Source organism: Petaurus breviceps, unplaced genomic scaffold (genome assembly GCF_028583685.1).
Source record: "Petaurus breviceps papuanus isolate PSGF00001 unplaced genomic scaffold, PetGlider_PUasm1.0 567, whole genome shotgun sequence".
NCBI classification, from domain to species: Eukaryota; Metazoa; Chordata; class Mammalia; order Diprotodontia; family Petauridae; genus Petaurus; species Petaurus breviceps.
Window position 1 is genome coordinate 4,750,797 of NW_027186383.1, and position 15,264 is coordinate 4,766,060.

The window sequence follows — 15,264 nt, forward strand, 5'->3', positions numbered from 1 at the left end:
TCTATCTATCTATCTATCTATCTATCTATCTATCTATCTATCTATCTATCTATCTATCTATCTATCTATCTCTTTCACTGCCTCTCTCTGTCTTTGTCTCTCCCTCACTCTTTCTCTATTTCTGTCTCTGCCCCTTGGTCTCTGTGGCTTTGTCTCTCCGTCTCTGTCTCTGTCTCTCACACACACATACACACTCACACAGCCACTTTGTGTCTCTCACACACACACTCACACACACACACTGTCTCTCTCACACACACACACTCACACACACTGTCTCTCTCTCACACACACACACACTGTCTCTCTCACACACACACTCACACACACTCTCTCACACACACACACTCTCACACACTGTCTCTCTCTCACACACACACACTCACACACTGTCTCTCTCTCACACACACACTCTCTCTCACATACACTCACTTCATTTCATACAGATGATGTGGCCTGGGGAGGGTACCTGAGGGGTGAGGACATTAGTATGTGACTAAAGGAAGGTGGGGAAGGAGACTGAAGGAAGCCGTGTGCTCAGATTGCCAAAGAATTTGTTGCCAGGATTAGTGGAAATCCCTGAGAGTGTTGATCGGCAGGGGAGGATGAAGAAGAACGTGAAGGGCATTACCAAAGTCACGGACAGAGGCGGAGTGACTGCCTGGAAGTGGGCGGATGATCCAAAGCAGAGACAGGGAGAGGATTGTGCTGGTGACAACACGAGCTTCAACACGGAAACCTAAAGGAGAAAAGGTAGCTAAGGCAGCAGTGACTAAGCTGACTCTTCCCGCCTCGTAGCCCCAGCCCCAGCAGTCAGGACTCCAGTAGAAAAGGCTGCGAGAGATATGTGGTGTTCACTAGGAGAGACAGGTCACTGTCCAGTATTAAGCTCACACTTTTATTATAGTGCTTTATATTGTGAAAGTTTGTTCCTCGCCGCACTTTGAAGTAGGGTTACAGAGGTCACTGTGCCCATTTTACAGATGGGGGGCAGAGGTTCCTAGGACTGGAGTGACTCGTCTCCAAACACGTAGCTAGTGACTGAACAAAGTGGGATTCAAACCCAGATCTCCTCGTTCCAAGCTAGTGTCTGAGCTGTTCTGCTCTGTTGCCTTTCTTGAAGAAGTAGAAGACATCGATTGGAAATTTGAAGGATGTGTCATAATTTGTGGACAGTTGAGTGGAAATTCCGTGGGTCACAGTGGAATGGGATAACCAGTGGCAGGACTGGTGTTAGAGGGGCACTGGAGAAGGGTCAGGACGATTAGAGTAACAGTGAGGACTAGACAGTAAATTAATGAGTCTCTTCCACACATACGGCTCGGCAGGATTGAGGGATCCAGGCACCCCCCACCTAGAGAAGGGCGAGTGTGGCATCCTCACATGTGATGCCTGGAGAATTAGTGTTTGTGTGTGACTCCTGGGTGGGTCCTCCCCAAGGATCCATTGATGCCCGAGCCATAGAAATGGCCTCTGGGCAAGGTGATGGAGGTTTCGAAGTTGGAGACCTGAGAAGGTTGTCAGCCTTATTCTGTGGGTCACTATGCTCAATGGTCAAGACAACCGGGTTTCCCTATAGTCAAGAAAAATTCCTCTTTTCATTTTTTTAGAGCTAAGAACCGCCTCCAGTTGGGGCTGAGTTGTCTGAACCTCAGTTTTCATGCCTTTGTTTGATACCTGGCATTGTATCTAATACAGCAGGGCAGTAAAGTTGTGTCCCTAACTTGCAGCTCAAGGGAAAATCTAGAATTCGAGCTTTCTCTCCTCCCAGTTTTCTGTTGCTGTTTTGCAACTTTGGGAAAACATTTAATTTTTTCTGTATTCCCTCCCAAGCTTGTTGTTATTGTTATTTTCTAGACCTTTGATTTTCATAATTATAGGGAATTCCTGTCGTGGAAATAAATACCTTTTATGAAGCAGACTGGCAGTTGTCTCTACCCTATGCTCTTAGAGAGTTGCCCAGGTCACAGAGACTAACTACATGACTAACTTACCTTTGGTTAAATAACCAGCAGACGTTAGAGGCCAGAATTACTAGAAACTTCATGGTCGCCTCTGTCCTCTACACCATGCTCCTGCTCTGTCCTCAAACATAATTTGGGCAAAAGATGAATACAAAAAACCACAGCAAGGGTTTGACTTTTGTCTCTCATTTTCCTTTCATGAATGAGATACACGGAAACCACATATTGGCAAAGGACTTAGGTGAGAGACCATTGGTCTTGGGGTAGCAAGGGAAGTCTGGTCCTGCCAGCTTTGTGTCCCTCCCCCCCATAATTATTTCAGTTTTGTTTTGTTTCAAATCGGCACAAAAAGCTAGAAAGAGCCCTCTTCCTCATCCATCAGCAAGTGATCCTTTTGAAAAGTAAATTTGGATCATTAGGGATGGGAGGGACATTGGGTCCCCTCTTCATTTTATAGTTAAGGAAACTGAGGCCCAAGAGGCAGATTATGATTAAAGATCACCATCTCATAGATTTAGAGCTGGGGGACGGATTAGTGATTCTCTGATCCAGCCCCCTCATTTCATCCACAAGAAAGCTGAACTTCTGAAAGATTGAACAACTTCTCCAAAGTCACAAAGGGAGTGTGGTGAGTGGCAGGTGCAGGATTCTGACCCAGCTGCCCAGATTTCAGAATCGAATGTTCTCCCTTGTGCATGAGGAGGTAGGAGGGATCCCCAAACTCACCTGGACGTCAGGCCCTCCTACGTGACAAGGACAACAGTTTGCTTGCTGGAAGTATTTCCCATGAAAACAGTGATCAGAAAGATTGTCAGCTTCCAGACCCGTCCACAATGGTCCCAGAAATAGTGCTTGGGTTAGCCCTGAGATCCCTTGAGCCTAAGCCCCGAGTTAGGGGCTCTCGCTGCCAGTTGGAGGGAAGCTGTGGGGCTCTGGGGCCTGAGCGGGAACTCCAGCTGTTCCCACAGCTGCACTGGTAAGGGAGAGCTTCCAGGAGGCAGGGCATTCAGTGGAGGAAGGGCGCCTTGGGGCAGAAAGGTTCTGTGTTGGGGCCAAAACATGGGGAGTTCCCTTGTGTCAGTCCTTGTGTCTATGGGGATGGTCTTGATCAGGGATGTTGATTAAAGGGAAGGTGTAATAGCCAAGGGGAGGAAGCAGGGCACGTCTGCTCCCAAGGACAGGAAGTCAGCCCCTGCTCAGGCGGTAGGCAGTGTGGCACTGACCAATCTTAGTTTAGTCTGGGTTATCCCAGAAAACCTGAAGAAGATGCCGTGTTCCAGAATCAGTCGAATTAAGGCTGAAGTATTTGGGGCTCCCCCTGGAAGGAAAGGGGTTCCTCCCCAGTGGCTTTGAAGTCAGTCAATTTCAGGACTGGTGTTGGGGAGTGTGGGGGCACGGGGTGGGGGAGGAGTCGAGTCAATTTCAGCCTCACTGTCCCTTGTTTGGACAGATAATAACCAGCTGTTTGTAGGGAGCTGTCCTTTGCTTCCCTGGGTCCCCTGTCCAAAAAATAAAACAAAACGAAAGAGAGAGAGAGAGAGAGGATAGTTGTTGCGAGTGGGACTGAGCCCTTTCACTTGGATAAGGAGGCCCAGATGACCTTCATCTCTAACCCAAATCAGTCTGCTGCTCCGGCTGCTAGTGAGATGCACTGCTTGTCCCTTACCGCCTAGTCCAGAGACGTCATCACCCTGTGGTAGCGTTTCCTTTTTGTCTAACATGTGTGTAGTATGACAGCATCCCCCCTCTAATTGTGCCCTGTGAGTACAGAAAGTGTCACCATTCTCATAATGTTCCATGTTTACCTTTCTGGAGTCAGGTTCCTTGTGGGGAGAAATACAGTTCCTCAGCAAAGTCCTCTCTTCCAATGAGTCCCAGAGACAACCTAGGCGAAGTTGGCGGGCGCTGGGGGTGGAGGAAAAGACAGAGAGAGGGAGAGAGACTGATTGAGTGCTGGAATGTGGGGCACAGCAAATCAGGACCTGCTTTTCCCACGGGATGATTGATCATCTCTGAAGGGAGCTCCTGAGATTACAACATCCTGGAAAGTGTTCCCTTTCACCAGTCATGAACCTGGGATTCCACAGAAAGCCAGTAGCTATGGATAGGAATGTTTGTGGGTCTCTAAAGGGAACTTTAGAACTTGGATTTGGCTGTTCTCATAAAGCTCCTGGTATAGCTAGAGACGAAGGTCAAGCCCCCAGGCCAAGCTGAGGTTGTATTTTTCCCCAAACGGAACCTGAGTCTGTTTGGCCTTTTAAACCTTCTTCCCCTTTCTGTAACGAGTTTTCCTTTTTATGTGACAGGTGGGAGATTCAAGAAGGAAATAGTTGTCGATGGGCAAAGCTACCTGCTGCTGATTAGAGATGAAGGGGGCCCTCCAGAGGCACAGGTGAGCATGGTCCCAGCCTCAGCTGCAGCCTGGCTTTCCTATAGTCGTGGAAAAGGGTCTGTATTCCATCTCACCAGGTCAAGTAGGATCTGGGGAGTCTGGATCAGATCTCCAGAAATTAATGAAGGCAATGCTGGAAACCCTAAGAGAGCAGCTATGGAATTTCTGTTCTGACTGAGAGCTGGAATGAAGATGGCTTCTGAGGTCCTTTGTGGATGGACCACAAAGGTCCAACATAATAGGAGACTGAGGCTTAGCAGAGTGAAGAGGTAGGCTCATAGAATCATGGACTTGGGTCGAGTTGAAGACATTTGGTCTAATCCCCCCATTTTAAAGATAGGAATCTGATGTCCAGAGAGGAGAGACCCCTCTTTTCTGAGTTTACTAGGTAGTAAGTGACAGAGGAATTCAAGGTAGCAGATTCCCACTGTTTGGAATATCGCTCCAAATCTTGTCCCCTTTCCACTGTTCTGGACTGCACCTGTCCTTCTGTCTCCATGCTTGGAGGAGGGCAGGGTCCTATGACACTAAAGGACTCTGAGGGTTATGCTTCTCAGTCTCATGAGCTTAGACCTTGGAGGTCATCAAATGCAAGCCCCTCATTTCCAAAGGGGGGGATTAATTACCCTGTGCTTCCCACTCAGCAAATCTCAAGGAAGAGGGGAGATTCCTGAGGCAAGGCTTCTCGGGATCTGGCCACACTAGAATATACCTAGGTGGTCTGACCTAATGGACTTTTTGGAAAAAGTTATTGGGCCCAATCAGAATTCTTTTGCCAAGATGCTGGCACCTCAGTGGTCTCAGCCTCCCTCCTGGCATTTTCTAAGTGATTTGTAGTTACTCTTCTTATCTATGTGGGATATTTAAAATCTCTCCCCTTTTTTAAGTTCAGGTAGTCGTTCTCAGCCAGAGAAATGTTTGCAGAACCACTCACATTCTTGGAAAGATGGACATTTGAAAAATGCAAAGAAAGGGTAGTTTCTGAAAATGTCTTGTTTTCAGTTTGTGCATCCATTAACACAAAATTGTTTCTGCCTCCAGGCTCAGTTACAAAATTGGTTTCAGGGAGCTCAAAGCAAATGGTGGAAATGAGAACCATCATTTATGGCCTTAAGCTCTGACAGCTGCACAGGCTACGAAAAGGTCATTTTTTTTCCTTGTTCTTCCTTCTCAAAGGCCCCTTGGCTGGAGAGGGCAGCCAGCAGAAGCGCTATCCAGCCTTCGGGACAATTCATTCTGTGTTAGAAAGGAAAACAGCAGTTAGGTGGTGCCAGGGATAGAGCAGTGGGCCTGCAGTCAGGAAGCCCTGAGTTCAAATCCAACCTGTGACAGTTACTAGCTATGTAACCCTAGGTAAGTCACGTCTCTTCTGCCTGCCTCAGTTTCCTCATCTGGAGGATGGGGATAATCATAACACCTACCTTCCAGGGTTGATATGAGGATAAAATAGAATTTATAAAATGCTTTGCAAGCCTTAAAGCTCTATATAAATGTTAGGGTTGTTTTTTTTTTTCTTGCTTTTCAAAGATTGGAAGCAAATATTCACTTTTAAGTGTTTTACATTTCTTCAAATGAAGTTTCAGACTGAGAGGCAATTGCTGTTCAAGGCTTGCCCACCTTAGAAATTCAATGACATTTTGGGAGTCATGAATCCATCTTCTCCAGGTGTGGCTCTACCTTCCCCCGTTGCCACGGGCTTGACCACCAGACCCGCTCTTAGCTTTGGCGTTGCTGAGCAGGGAGCTGGGTGTCAGTGGAGCCGACTGGCACCGTTCGAGTCAGGGGAGGTGGCAGCCAGAGCTGTCCTGTCATCGCGGGCTTTAAGAGCCAGAGAGCCTCTGAAGCTCAAGGTGTCGGTCACCAGCCTCCTTAGATCCCCTCTGTGGGCATTGTGCTCACTTTCAGGCACCACACGTTGGGAAGGAATTAAATAGAGAGGAGAAGAGGTGTACTGCCCAGGAATGTGTGAGGGGGTTTTGACTCCATTCCATATGAAGAAAGACAGAAATGTTTAGCCTAGAGAAGAGAGGACTCAGCGATCCACGATGAACGTCTTCAAGCGCTGACCTTTGGGAAAGGAATGAGCCTAGTTCTGTTTGGCCCCAGAAAGCAGAACCAGGAGCCAGTCAGGGATCATGCAGAGAGGCAGACTTGGTCTACATGTCAGGGCAGTTAGATTGTTCCAAGTTTGGAATAAGTAGCCCCAAGAAGTGGTGAGTTTGCCTCCACAGAGGTCTCCAAGGAAAGTGAAAAATTTTGAGCTATTATTTCCTTGAGTCTCCTAACAACCCTGGGACCTTTGATCTCCATAGAAGAAACTTGGGGCTTAAGAGAAGTGGACTGGACTCCCCAAGGAGTCCCCAGTAAGTTGCATCGATAGAATTTGAACACAGGTCCTCCTTCCTCTTAGTTCATCACTCTTTGCAGAATCATACCCTTGCCTTTATTAAAATACATCAAATAAAAAGGAACCATAGGAGAGAATTGCATGGAAGCCAATTTGTTTGTGGTCAGGAAAAACTTCCCAACAACGAGTCGCCCTCGAATGGAATGGGTGACTTAGGGGTTGTGGGTTTTCCCTCATCGAAACCCTTCTCCCAGTGGGCAGATGAGCCATTGCAGTTCTGGCTTTTACTGGGTAACCTGAGATCCCTCCCAGCTCTGCTGATCTCCTTCAGGCAAAAGCCCAGGAGCATTTTATTTGTCTTTACTGGGAATATGTGGAAGAGCTGAAGTAGGGCATTCTCTGCCACCTTTATCACTCAGAGCCGGTTCTGTGGAGAGAATGTTTCTCAGTCTGTTTATTTCCTAGGGCTGCCTGTGGTACAGCAGCATTGCTTCGACTGCCCTGTTTGCTCAAAACGCTGTGGCAATTTCGCATCACTATCACCGATGCCTTTGTAATGAGCAAATTCCTGCAGAAAATCTCTCTCTCTCTGTCTCTGTCTCTCTCTGTCTCACTGTTTCTCTGTCTGTCTCTCTTTCTCTCTGTCTCTGTCTCTCTGTCTCTTGTCTCTCTCCGTCTCTCTCTCTCTCTTTCTTTCATACACACACACTCTCCCTCTCTCTCTATCTCTCTCACACACACAGATAGTAATTCATTTTTTCTAAATGATGATGTTTTCTCTCACATGGAATATTTGTATTTTTTCAGCTGTTTCCAACCTGTTTTTCACCTAATTTCCCGTTTTCTCTCTCTCCACCCACATCCCTCCCCAGTTTGCCATGTGGGTGGATGCTGTTATATTTGTCTTCAGCTTGGAGGACGAGATCAGCTTCCAGACAGTTTACCATTACTACAGTCGAATGGCCAACTATCGGAACACAAGTGAGATCCCCATGGTACTGGTGGGAACCCAGGGTGAGTGACCCAGTGATTCCAAATATTCTGAAAAGGGGCCATCATTTGGTTCACCATTTTCCTGGTGATCTGTGTCTGACTACAGAGCAAGTGGGAAGACCCCTACTTACTGTGAAAACTGTAATAGCCTTCAGTCATAAAACTGATGATATTTCTATGTCCTTGAAGGATTTCAAAAGCCCTCCCCATCTGTTATCTCATTTGATGTTCACAGCAACTCTGGGAGGTAAGTGATAGAGGTATTCCGGTCCCTGTCCGGGGATGGTGTGATCTGGAACTGCGCAGCACTCATTGTCACTGACCTGTGTAATTTTGGTGCCCAGGCTCGTGGAGAACAAAGCAATCTGCAGAACATCTGAAGGGCTGGTTTTGGCAAATAGTTTAATTCTGGTCTCTTCTTGCTCTCTTTATCTTTTAAAATAAGTTCTCTTCACACTACAGGGCTCTATGTGGCGGCCACTTTGGGAAATCCTGCCACCTCTCCTCTGTTCCCCTTGTGACAGAAGTAACAGTTCAGTAAAAGCCGATACCTTGCCCTGCCTGACCATGCCCAGAGCCCTCTGTCCTCGTATCCCACGCTAGCCTGCCACAGGGAGATCACCGCTGGCTCGCCAGCTACTCACAGTTGGGCTTCCTTCTCGTGTTCTGTTCATTTGTGTTGCTTTGTTCTCCTGGTTCTGCTTAAGTCCCTCCGCATCAGCTCACAGCAGTCTTTCCATGCTTCTCTGACATCCTCACCCTCTTCCTGCTTTTAGCGCGTCTGGAAACCTTTCCGGAGCCCCTGAATTCTTATTCACGTGGCGTATGTTTGCGTTCGTTGAACCCTCACCCTAAATTCTCCACGCCAGTCCGGGTTTCCCAACCCCTCTAGACCTCCCCTTGTGGTCTTTTGGGCTGCTGTGGGGCCCCTCCTAGGCTCCCCCTCCTCCCACTGCATACCTGCAGTTATCTTCCTGGGGCCCCTCCCAGGCTGGATCTGGGGCTGAGCAGATCTGAAGTAAGCTGGGACGCTTCTCTGACTGCAGCCACATTGAGAACTTCCCCCAGCTTGGGGGAAACTGCCAGCATTTTGGTTGCAATGGGCAATAATACAAGTAATGCCAACAACAGCTCACATTTTGTGACACTTTGAAATTTGCAAACATTTTCTTGTTTGATTCTTGCAACAACCTTGCGAGGCTGGGGCTATTAAACCCCATTTTACAGATAAGGAAACTGAGACACAGATCAGTAGTGACTTGCCCAGAGTCACACAGTCCCTGGTTTAGGAATGTGGTTTCAGGTCTTCCCGTCTTCAGGTCTAGACTTTGGAGAACCACGGATCCGAACCACCTTCCAGCAGTCACCAAGGCCCATTGTCCTCCCCAAGGCTGCACATGCACAGTGAGCGGCAGAAATGCCTGGCTTGAGAGCCAGTGCTCTCAACCCTACCCCATGTGCCTGCCCTAAGCTGCTGATCATGGGTCCTGATTGATAAAGTGTGTCATCAGCCCCTCTATCCTAGCACAGGGCGCCAAGCCATGGAGGCAGGAAGAGGCGCTGAATGATGATCTGGTGATAAGGAATCCCCACAGGACAGTAGAAGAATATTGGCTTTGGAGTTGTGTGACCCCCACTGGTGAGATTTGGGGCAGATCACTGAGCTTGACCTCAGTGATCTCATATCTGTAAGAAAAGAGAAAAGAAAAGAGAAGAAAAGAAAGAGTTAGACCAGAGGTCTGCTGAGGCTCCCCCTAGCTCATAATCCCTGGGCCTCAGTTTCCTCTTCTGTAACATGAAATGAAACTGGATCATTTTGGAGGACCCTTCCAAGGAATTAAAAAAAGTCTATTCTATGGCTCCAATAGCGATTCAGATGCTAAAATCGTTTGGTAGGAAGAGACTTTGGAGCCTTCTCAGGTCCACACAAGGGTGAGCTTTCATCTTCTCCTGGTCTGTCCCATGAAAGCGAATTTCCTTTTGCTTCTTGGAAGGAAAACTCTTTGTAGATGAGAACATGGCCAGCAAAGTAGTCCCTAATACCTGCCTACACTTCCCTCTAGTGGCGTAACTCGAAATAGCATCAGCCCCTTGGTTCTCAGCCCAGGGAGGGGGGAGGTTGAGTGACATCATGGGCCCTTCCCTCACAGGAGGAGAGCTAGAGGTCACCTCAGAGCCTTCTGTTCCCCCCCCCCCCCCCCCAGGAAGTGCCTGGCAATTGAAAGCCCCATGCTGAAGGGTTTCCTAAAAAGACATTTTTATTGTTACTTTTGTTTTCACATCCCACGGTTTTCCCTCATAATTTATTGCAAAAGAGGAAAGGTTGTAAAGTTCACCAAGCTGATGGACATTTTCAGGATCTGATGTTATCTGCTTGCAGTGTTCCATCCCCAGAGCCCCCCACCCCTGCAAAGGTCCAGGCTGGCCGGCCCCCTCCTGCCTCCTCTTGGGCGCCATGCTGCGCCAGGATTTCTCAGAATTCAGCCCCCAGTTTCCTTCTCTGAGGTCTCTTTCAGATCTGGATTTGTGATTTCAGTCAACAAGAACAAACAGTAGGATTATGTGTGAAATGATGAGTTTCTGTTCTGTGTGGGTTTGGGGGCATTTAGTGGACAGAGTGCTAGATTTGAATTCAGGAAGACCTTAATTTGAATCCAGCCTCAGGCACTAACTGGGTGACTCTGGGCAAGTCATTTAACTTCCCTTCCCAGGGTTGATATGAGGACAAAAGGAGCTATTTGTAAAGTTCCCTGCAAACCTTAAAATGTCCAGGAAGTGCTAGTTAATATCACTGTTCCTATTCTGAGTGCATTAAATTTAACGCAGGGACAGAACTGCACCATTTGTGTCCCCGTCTGATGTCTGAACTTCCTCTGCTCTCGTCTCTGTGTTGTGAGTTTGGGGCTCAGTTCAGGCTTTGTAGATGTTGTCAAAGTGTTTGTTAAATGACATTTCGATCTTCTACTTTTTGGTCTCAGACGCGATAAGTTCCAACAACCCACGAGTCATCGACGACGCTCGAGCGCGGAAACTGTCCAATGACCTGAAGAGATGCACGTACTACGAGACCTGCGCGACCTACGGCCTGAATGTGGAGCGCGTGTTCCAAGATGGTAAATCCCGATGTCTTTGTCTGTCTGTCCTGGGAGATGGCGCCCCCCACCTTCCTGTAGCGAGATGTCCGTGAGCATTCACACACACACACAGCAGATCTTTGCCATCCTGGCTCGTTCTTGGTGTCTGAGGGTGGGATGGGGATGGTGACTTGTGAGGGCAGGTGGGGCAGCCCCTGGAGCATCTGTAAAAGATCTAGGGAATCCATCACATTGTGGTCTATCCCTTCAGTGACAAAGGTCCTGGCCTGGGGCCCGGGAGGGACCTGGTACTTGGTCTTCGTGAGTTTTGTCAGAGCCAGTTTGAGTCCCTTTGACCCAACCTGCCGCTGAGCCCCTCCGGACAGAACCAAGCTTGTCCTGAGATGGCACCACCCACCCAGCTCATCATGGCTTCTGTTCTGGGAAGCCTTTCCATCTTGGCAGGTACAAACGAAGCTTGTGCTTTGCCTTTGAGACCCCAGGGTCACCTTCAGACCACCGTGAGTCAGCAAGCGATGGTTAAATGGAGCGGGCAGTGAAAGCATATCCTGTAACCCCCATCTCAGAGTGGTTTCTGTCTGCTAAAACGTGCCGGTGTCTTGTGGACTGATGCAAACTTAATGGCCATAGATTCAGAGCTAAAAGGGACCTCTGGGTCTCTGAGCGATGCCTTGGCCTCCCGATGACATACAGAGAGAGTCTCAGGTAGAATTCAAATCTGTGTCGTACGAGTCCATGGCTTTCCCAGCTACCGTGGGAATCCGCATGCCAGCCACCCTCCTCTCTGTCCTCTGTTCCTTGCTTAGTTCTAGGCCTTCTTTGCAAAGACGAGGCGTGTAAGGTCAGTGTTCAGGGGAGAGGTGTTTGCATTAGGCCTTTGAGGTGGAAGGCCTTTTGGGACCATCTGGTCCTCATCCTCTCATTATCACAGAAGCCCAGAGAATGAGATCTTCCTTTCGGTGAGAGTAGGGATTCACACACAGGACCTGTGAGGCTGGAGCCATCCTTCTCCCCCTATGCCCACACACACATGATGCCCTTTGGGAGCTGATGCTGAGGAGAAACAGGGATGGCGGCGGGCCGTGTGCTGGGGGATCGGCCGTGTCCTGGCTGGCGCCATGTTGCCACGTCCTTCCTGCCCGTCACCCACACCTGCTAATGGGGAGGAGGCCACACTCCCACCTTCCTGGATCTGCTCCCTCAGGACCCACTGACCCTGTGTGATATACGTCTCCCCTCGGAGCCTCAGTTTTCTACCTGTAAAGTGGGAGGCTCAGGGCGAGAATCTGCTCTCTGCTGTTGTGCTTCAATGTCGAGGCTGCTCTGCCTTTTTGTCCCTCATGTGCCCTTTTCTCCATAAACCCCCCTCTCCTCCTCTCCCTGACCCTCCCCCTGAACCTCCCAGCACCCAGAGTTCCCCTGAGAATCCGCTGCTCTTCCTCAGTCTTCTTGGCACCACGATCCTCCCAATGGAGAACACCTTGAAGATTCCCTGCCCCCGGGACCGAAGGGAGCTGAGCCCTCTCCTTCCCCCAGGAGCGGCCCGAGCCCCCAGTGGAGGCCGGCCGGCTCTATGTCAGCCCTGAGGTTCCGGCTCAGCAGGGGCCCCCCTGACATTGGAGCTTAAGGCCTCAGGATTTCTAGAGCCTGAAGAAACCTCAGTGGCACCCTCCTCATTTTACCAGGGAGGAAACTGAGGCACAGAGCTGCAAGGTCCTATAGGTCATGTGGTGCTGGTCCTCACGGTCATAGCAGGAGCAAGGCTCAGAGGCAGGATTTTTAAACTGCTTTTTGGCCCAGTGAATAGAATGTAAGATCTGAGTTTAAATCCAGCCTTACATACATACAGCTTGTGTGTTCCTGGGTAAGTCAATAACCTTCTCTCATTCTCATGTTTCCTCTTTTTGACTGACTGGCCCCCAGGCTTGCTCTCAGCCTCTGACCCCCGAGCCGGGCCGCGGCTCCTTCCCGTTCCGCGTTTCTGCCCGTGCTGCATTAATCCTCCATTTTCTTGCCAATCAGAACTGCTGTGCGCAGAGAGAAAGAGGACCTTCGGGGCGGGTGTGGGCGCCTCTGAGCCTTCTGGCATCTTCGCTGTTCCCAGGCCCTTGCGCACAGTAGGTGCTTGCAGCACGTTTATTCTATTGAATTGAATTTGAAGGTCATGGGCTTTTGTTTTTGTGGTTGAGTCTGGATCACTTCTCCGTCTTTTGGGCATAACTTACACTCACCTTTTAAAGAAGCTGCTACAGCTCACTCCTTCTTGCTTGTCCTTGTCCTTTGGAACACCTCTCTGCACTCTTCTGGCTTTAAAGAAAACCATCACAGGGGCCCTCAGTCTGGTCATCGATAATAAATAAGCACAAGCAGATTCTTTTGGGAAATCAGACAATGATGTCGTGACCATGAGAGACCACGAGTCTGTCAGGCCTGTGGGGCCCAATCAAAGATGTCAAAGAAGGAACTGAGAGGCCAGCTCCCTACTCCACAGGTACCGTGCTGGGCCCGCAGGATCCGAAGTCCAAGGTAGAGCTGGTCCTGCCCTCAGGGTGCTTACATTCTTCCAGTCTTCTCCTTTCCACCCTCCCCCCCTTTTTTTTAACAGATGATAAAACTGAGGTCCTGAGAGAGAAATAACTGTCCCAAGATTACCAGGGTCTCAGTCACTCAGACTTCCTCCGGGTGGGCTGCTTCCACTACAGGCAGCTCCTCCTCTCTAGGACTCGGGATGTGGTGGCCTCTTAGCTGGACAGTGTCAGCTGCCACATCTGCTGGGTCAGGACAGACTCCCAGCCCCAGGTGGGCACCACCGGGGCCTGCCCTTTGCTCATCCTTTTCATGTATTTAAAAATGAAAATGCAAGTCTCCAGGTTCCCTCTAGTGGTGACTGGGACAGCCTTGGATGGGCCCAGCCTGCGGGATCTCTGCCAAAGCACACAGAAACCAGGCAGGCTGCAGACCCTCCCAATGGCATCACAGATACCGTGGATCCTCACTGGGAAGAGGAAATATAGAAAGAAGGACAGGGGGCAGAGGAGCACACGGACAGATGAAGGCTTAGAAAACTTTTATTAAGTGCTTACTGTATTCCAAGCACTGTGATAAGTGCAAGGGATAGAAATAGAAAACCAAAGACTGCTTGACATCAAGAAACTAGAGAGGAAGAGGGAGGGGGAGAAGGGGAGAGAGAGAGAGAGAAACAGAGAGAGAGAGAGAGAGAGAGAGAGGAAAAAGGAGAGAGTGAGGGTAAGGAGGGGGAGAGAGAGGGAGAGGAAAGAAAAGGGAGAGAGAGAAGAGGAGAAGGAGAAAAGAAAACTCATTTTTTTACCTGCTTGTGGATCTCTTAATGTTTAATAAATCAGTCGGCCAGAGTTAAGCATGGCATGTGCTCAGCCTTGGGTATACAAGATTAGACAAAGACAAGAACAGAGGCTTGCTGTCTGATGGGTTATTGCTTTTCCTCTGCTCTGAGCAATGGGTTTTGGGGGAGAACAGCATATTTCCTATTTTTGCACATGTAAAATTCTACAGATGCTCGCTGGGCTCATCATTATCTTCCCAAATTTTCAGGCCTCTTGTCATCTCATGCCTAAGTTGTGCTGCCCGGGCTCCTTCCTTGGCCCTTGGAACACGGCCTTGCAGGGTGGGGCCGGCTCTCCCTCTGAGGTGGCCTCTGAAAGAGGTCTTTGGTTACTTCTCTTGTGCACACAGTGGTCAGGGGGCTCATGGTCAGACTTCTTTTTTTTCAGTCATGCAAATGCAAAGCCTTTTTTCCTGAGTGGGTTTTCAGACAACATTTGCCAAGATGGTGGATGGGAACCCCAGGTCTACTGCTTTCCAACTGTGTGACCTTAAACGTCAGTTAACCTGCCTTAGTTTGTTTGTCTGTGTAAAGCAGTTTGGGGGGAGGGTGATGAGACACAAGTCAGGCCCTGCATTTTTTGGAAGGAAATTTGTTATCTAGAGAGTGTCCAGAGAGGAGCCGTAGGATTGTGAAGGGTCTTGGATTCTGGCCACATGAAGTCTCACTGGCTCAGACAAGCGAAGGCCTAGGTTGGGGCAGAGTGCCTGTCCTTGAGCATCTCAAGGGCCCTTTTTTGGGAGAGGACTTCTGTGTGTTGTGATAGGCCCAGAAGGCAGAGCTGGGAAGGACAATGGCAGCTGCAGAGAGCCAGTCTTGGGCTCCTAACACAGAGCTCCCAGAGGGGCCTGAGCTGCCTCAGGAGGTGGTAAGCTACCCATCCTTGGCAGTCTCCAAGCAAAGACTGGATGACCACTTGGGGACCAAGGGGACAGATCTGAGTGGGCTCGAAGGTCCCCACAGCTCAAGGTCTTGGGCTGGTTCAGTGAACTCTTTCATTGCTCTAAGGCTCCAATTAGAGATAGACTGAGTCTGGAGACCACAGGGATAGGAACGTCCTGGAGATGCCCGAGAGGCTCAGGATGCCAATTCCAGCCTCCTGCTCCATGACC

The 15,264-nt window shown here is 49.3% G+C and overlaps 1 protein-coding gene across 8 annotated transcripts in view; it reads left to right on the plus strand.

Moving 5' to 3' along the window:
- Nucleotides 1–15,264, plus strand: part of AGAP1 (ArfGAP with GTPase domain, ankyrin repeat and PH domain 1) — a 702,732-nt gene that overhangs the window by 316,104 nt on the left and 371,364 nt on the right. For all 8 annotated transcript variants that reach the window (XM_069103139.1, XM_069103141.1, XM_069103140.1 and 5 more), the window contains 3 exons: nucleotides 4,271–4,356; nucleotides 7,576–7,717; nucleotides 10,675–10,809. In XM_069103139.1, coding sequence (XP_068959240.1) covers nucleotides 4,271–4,356; nucleotides 7,576–7,717; nucleotides 10,675–10,809 — 363 coding nt within the window. The remainder of the gene's footprint in view (nucleotides 1–4,270; nucleotides 4,357–7,575; nucleotides 7,718–10,674; nucleotides 10,810–15,264) is intronic.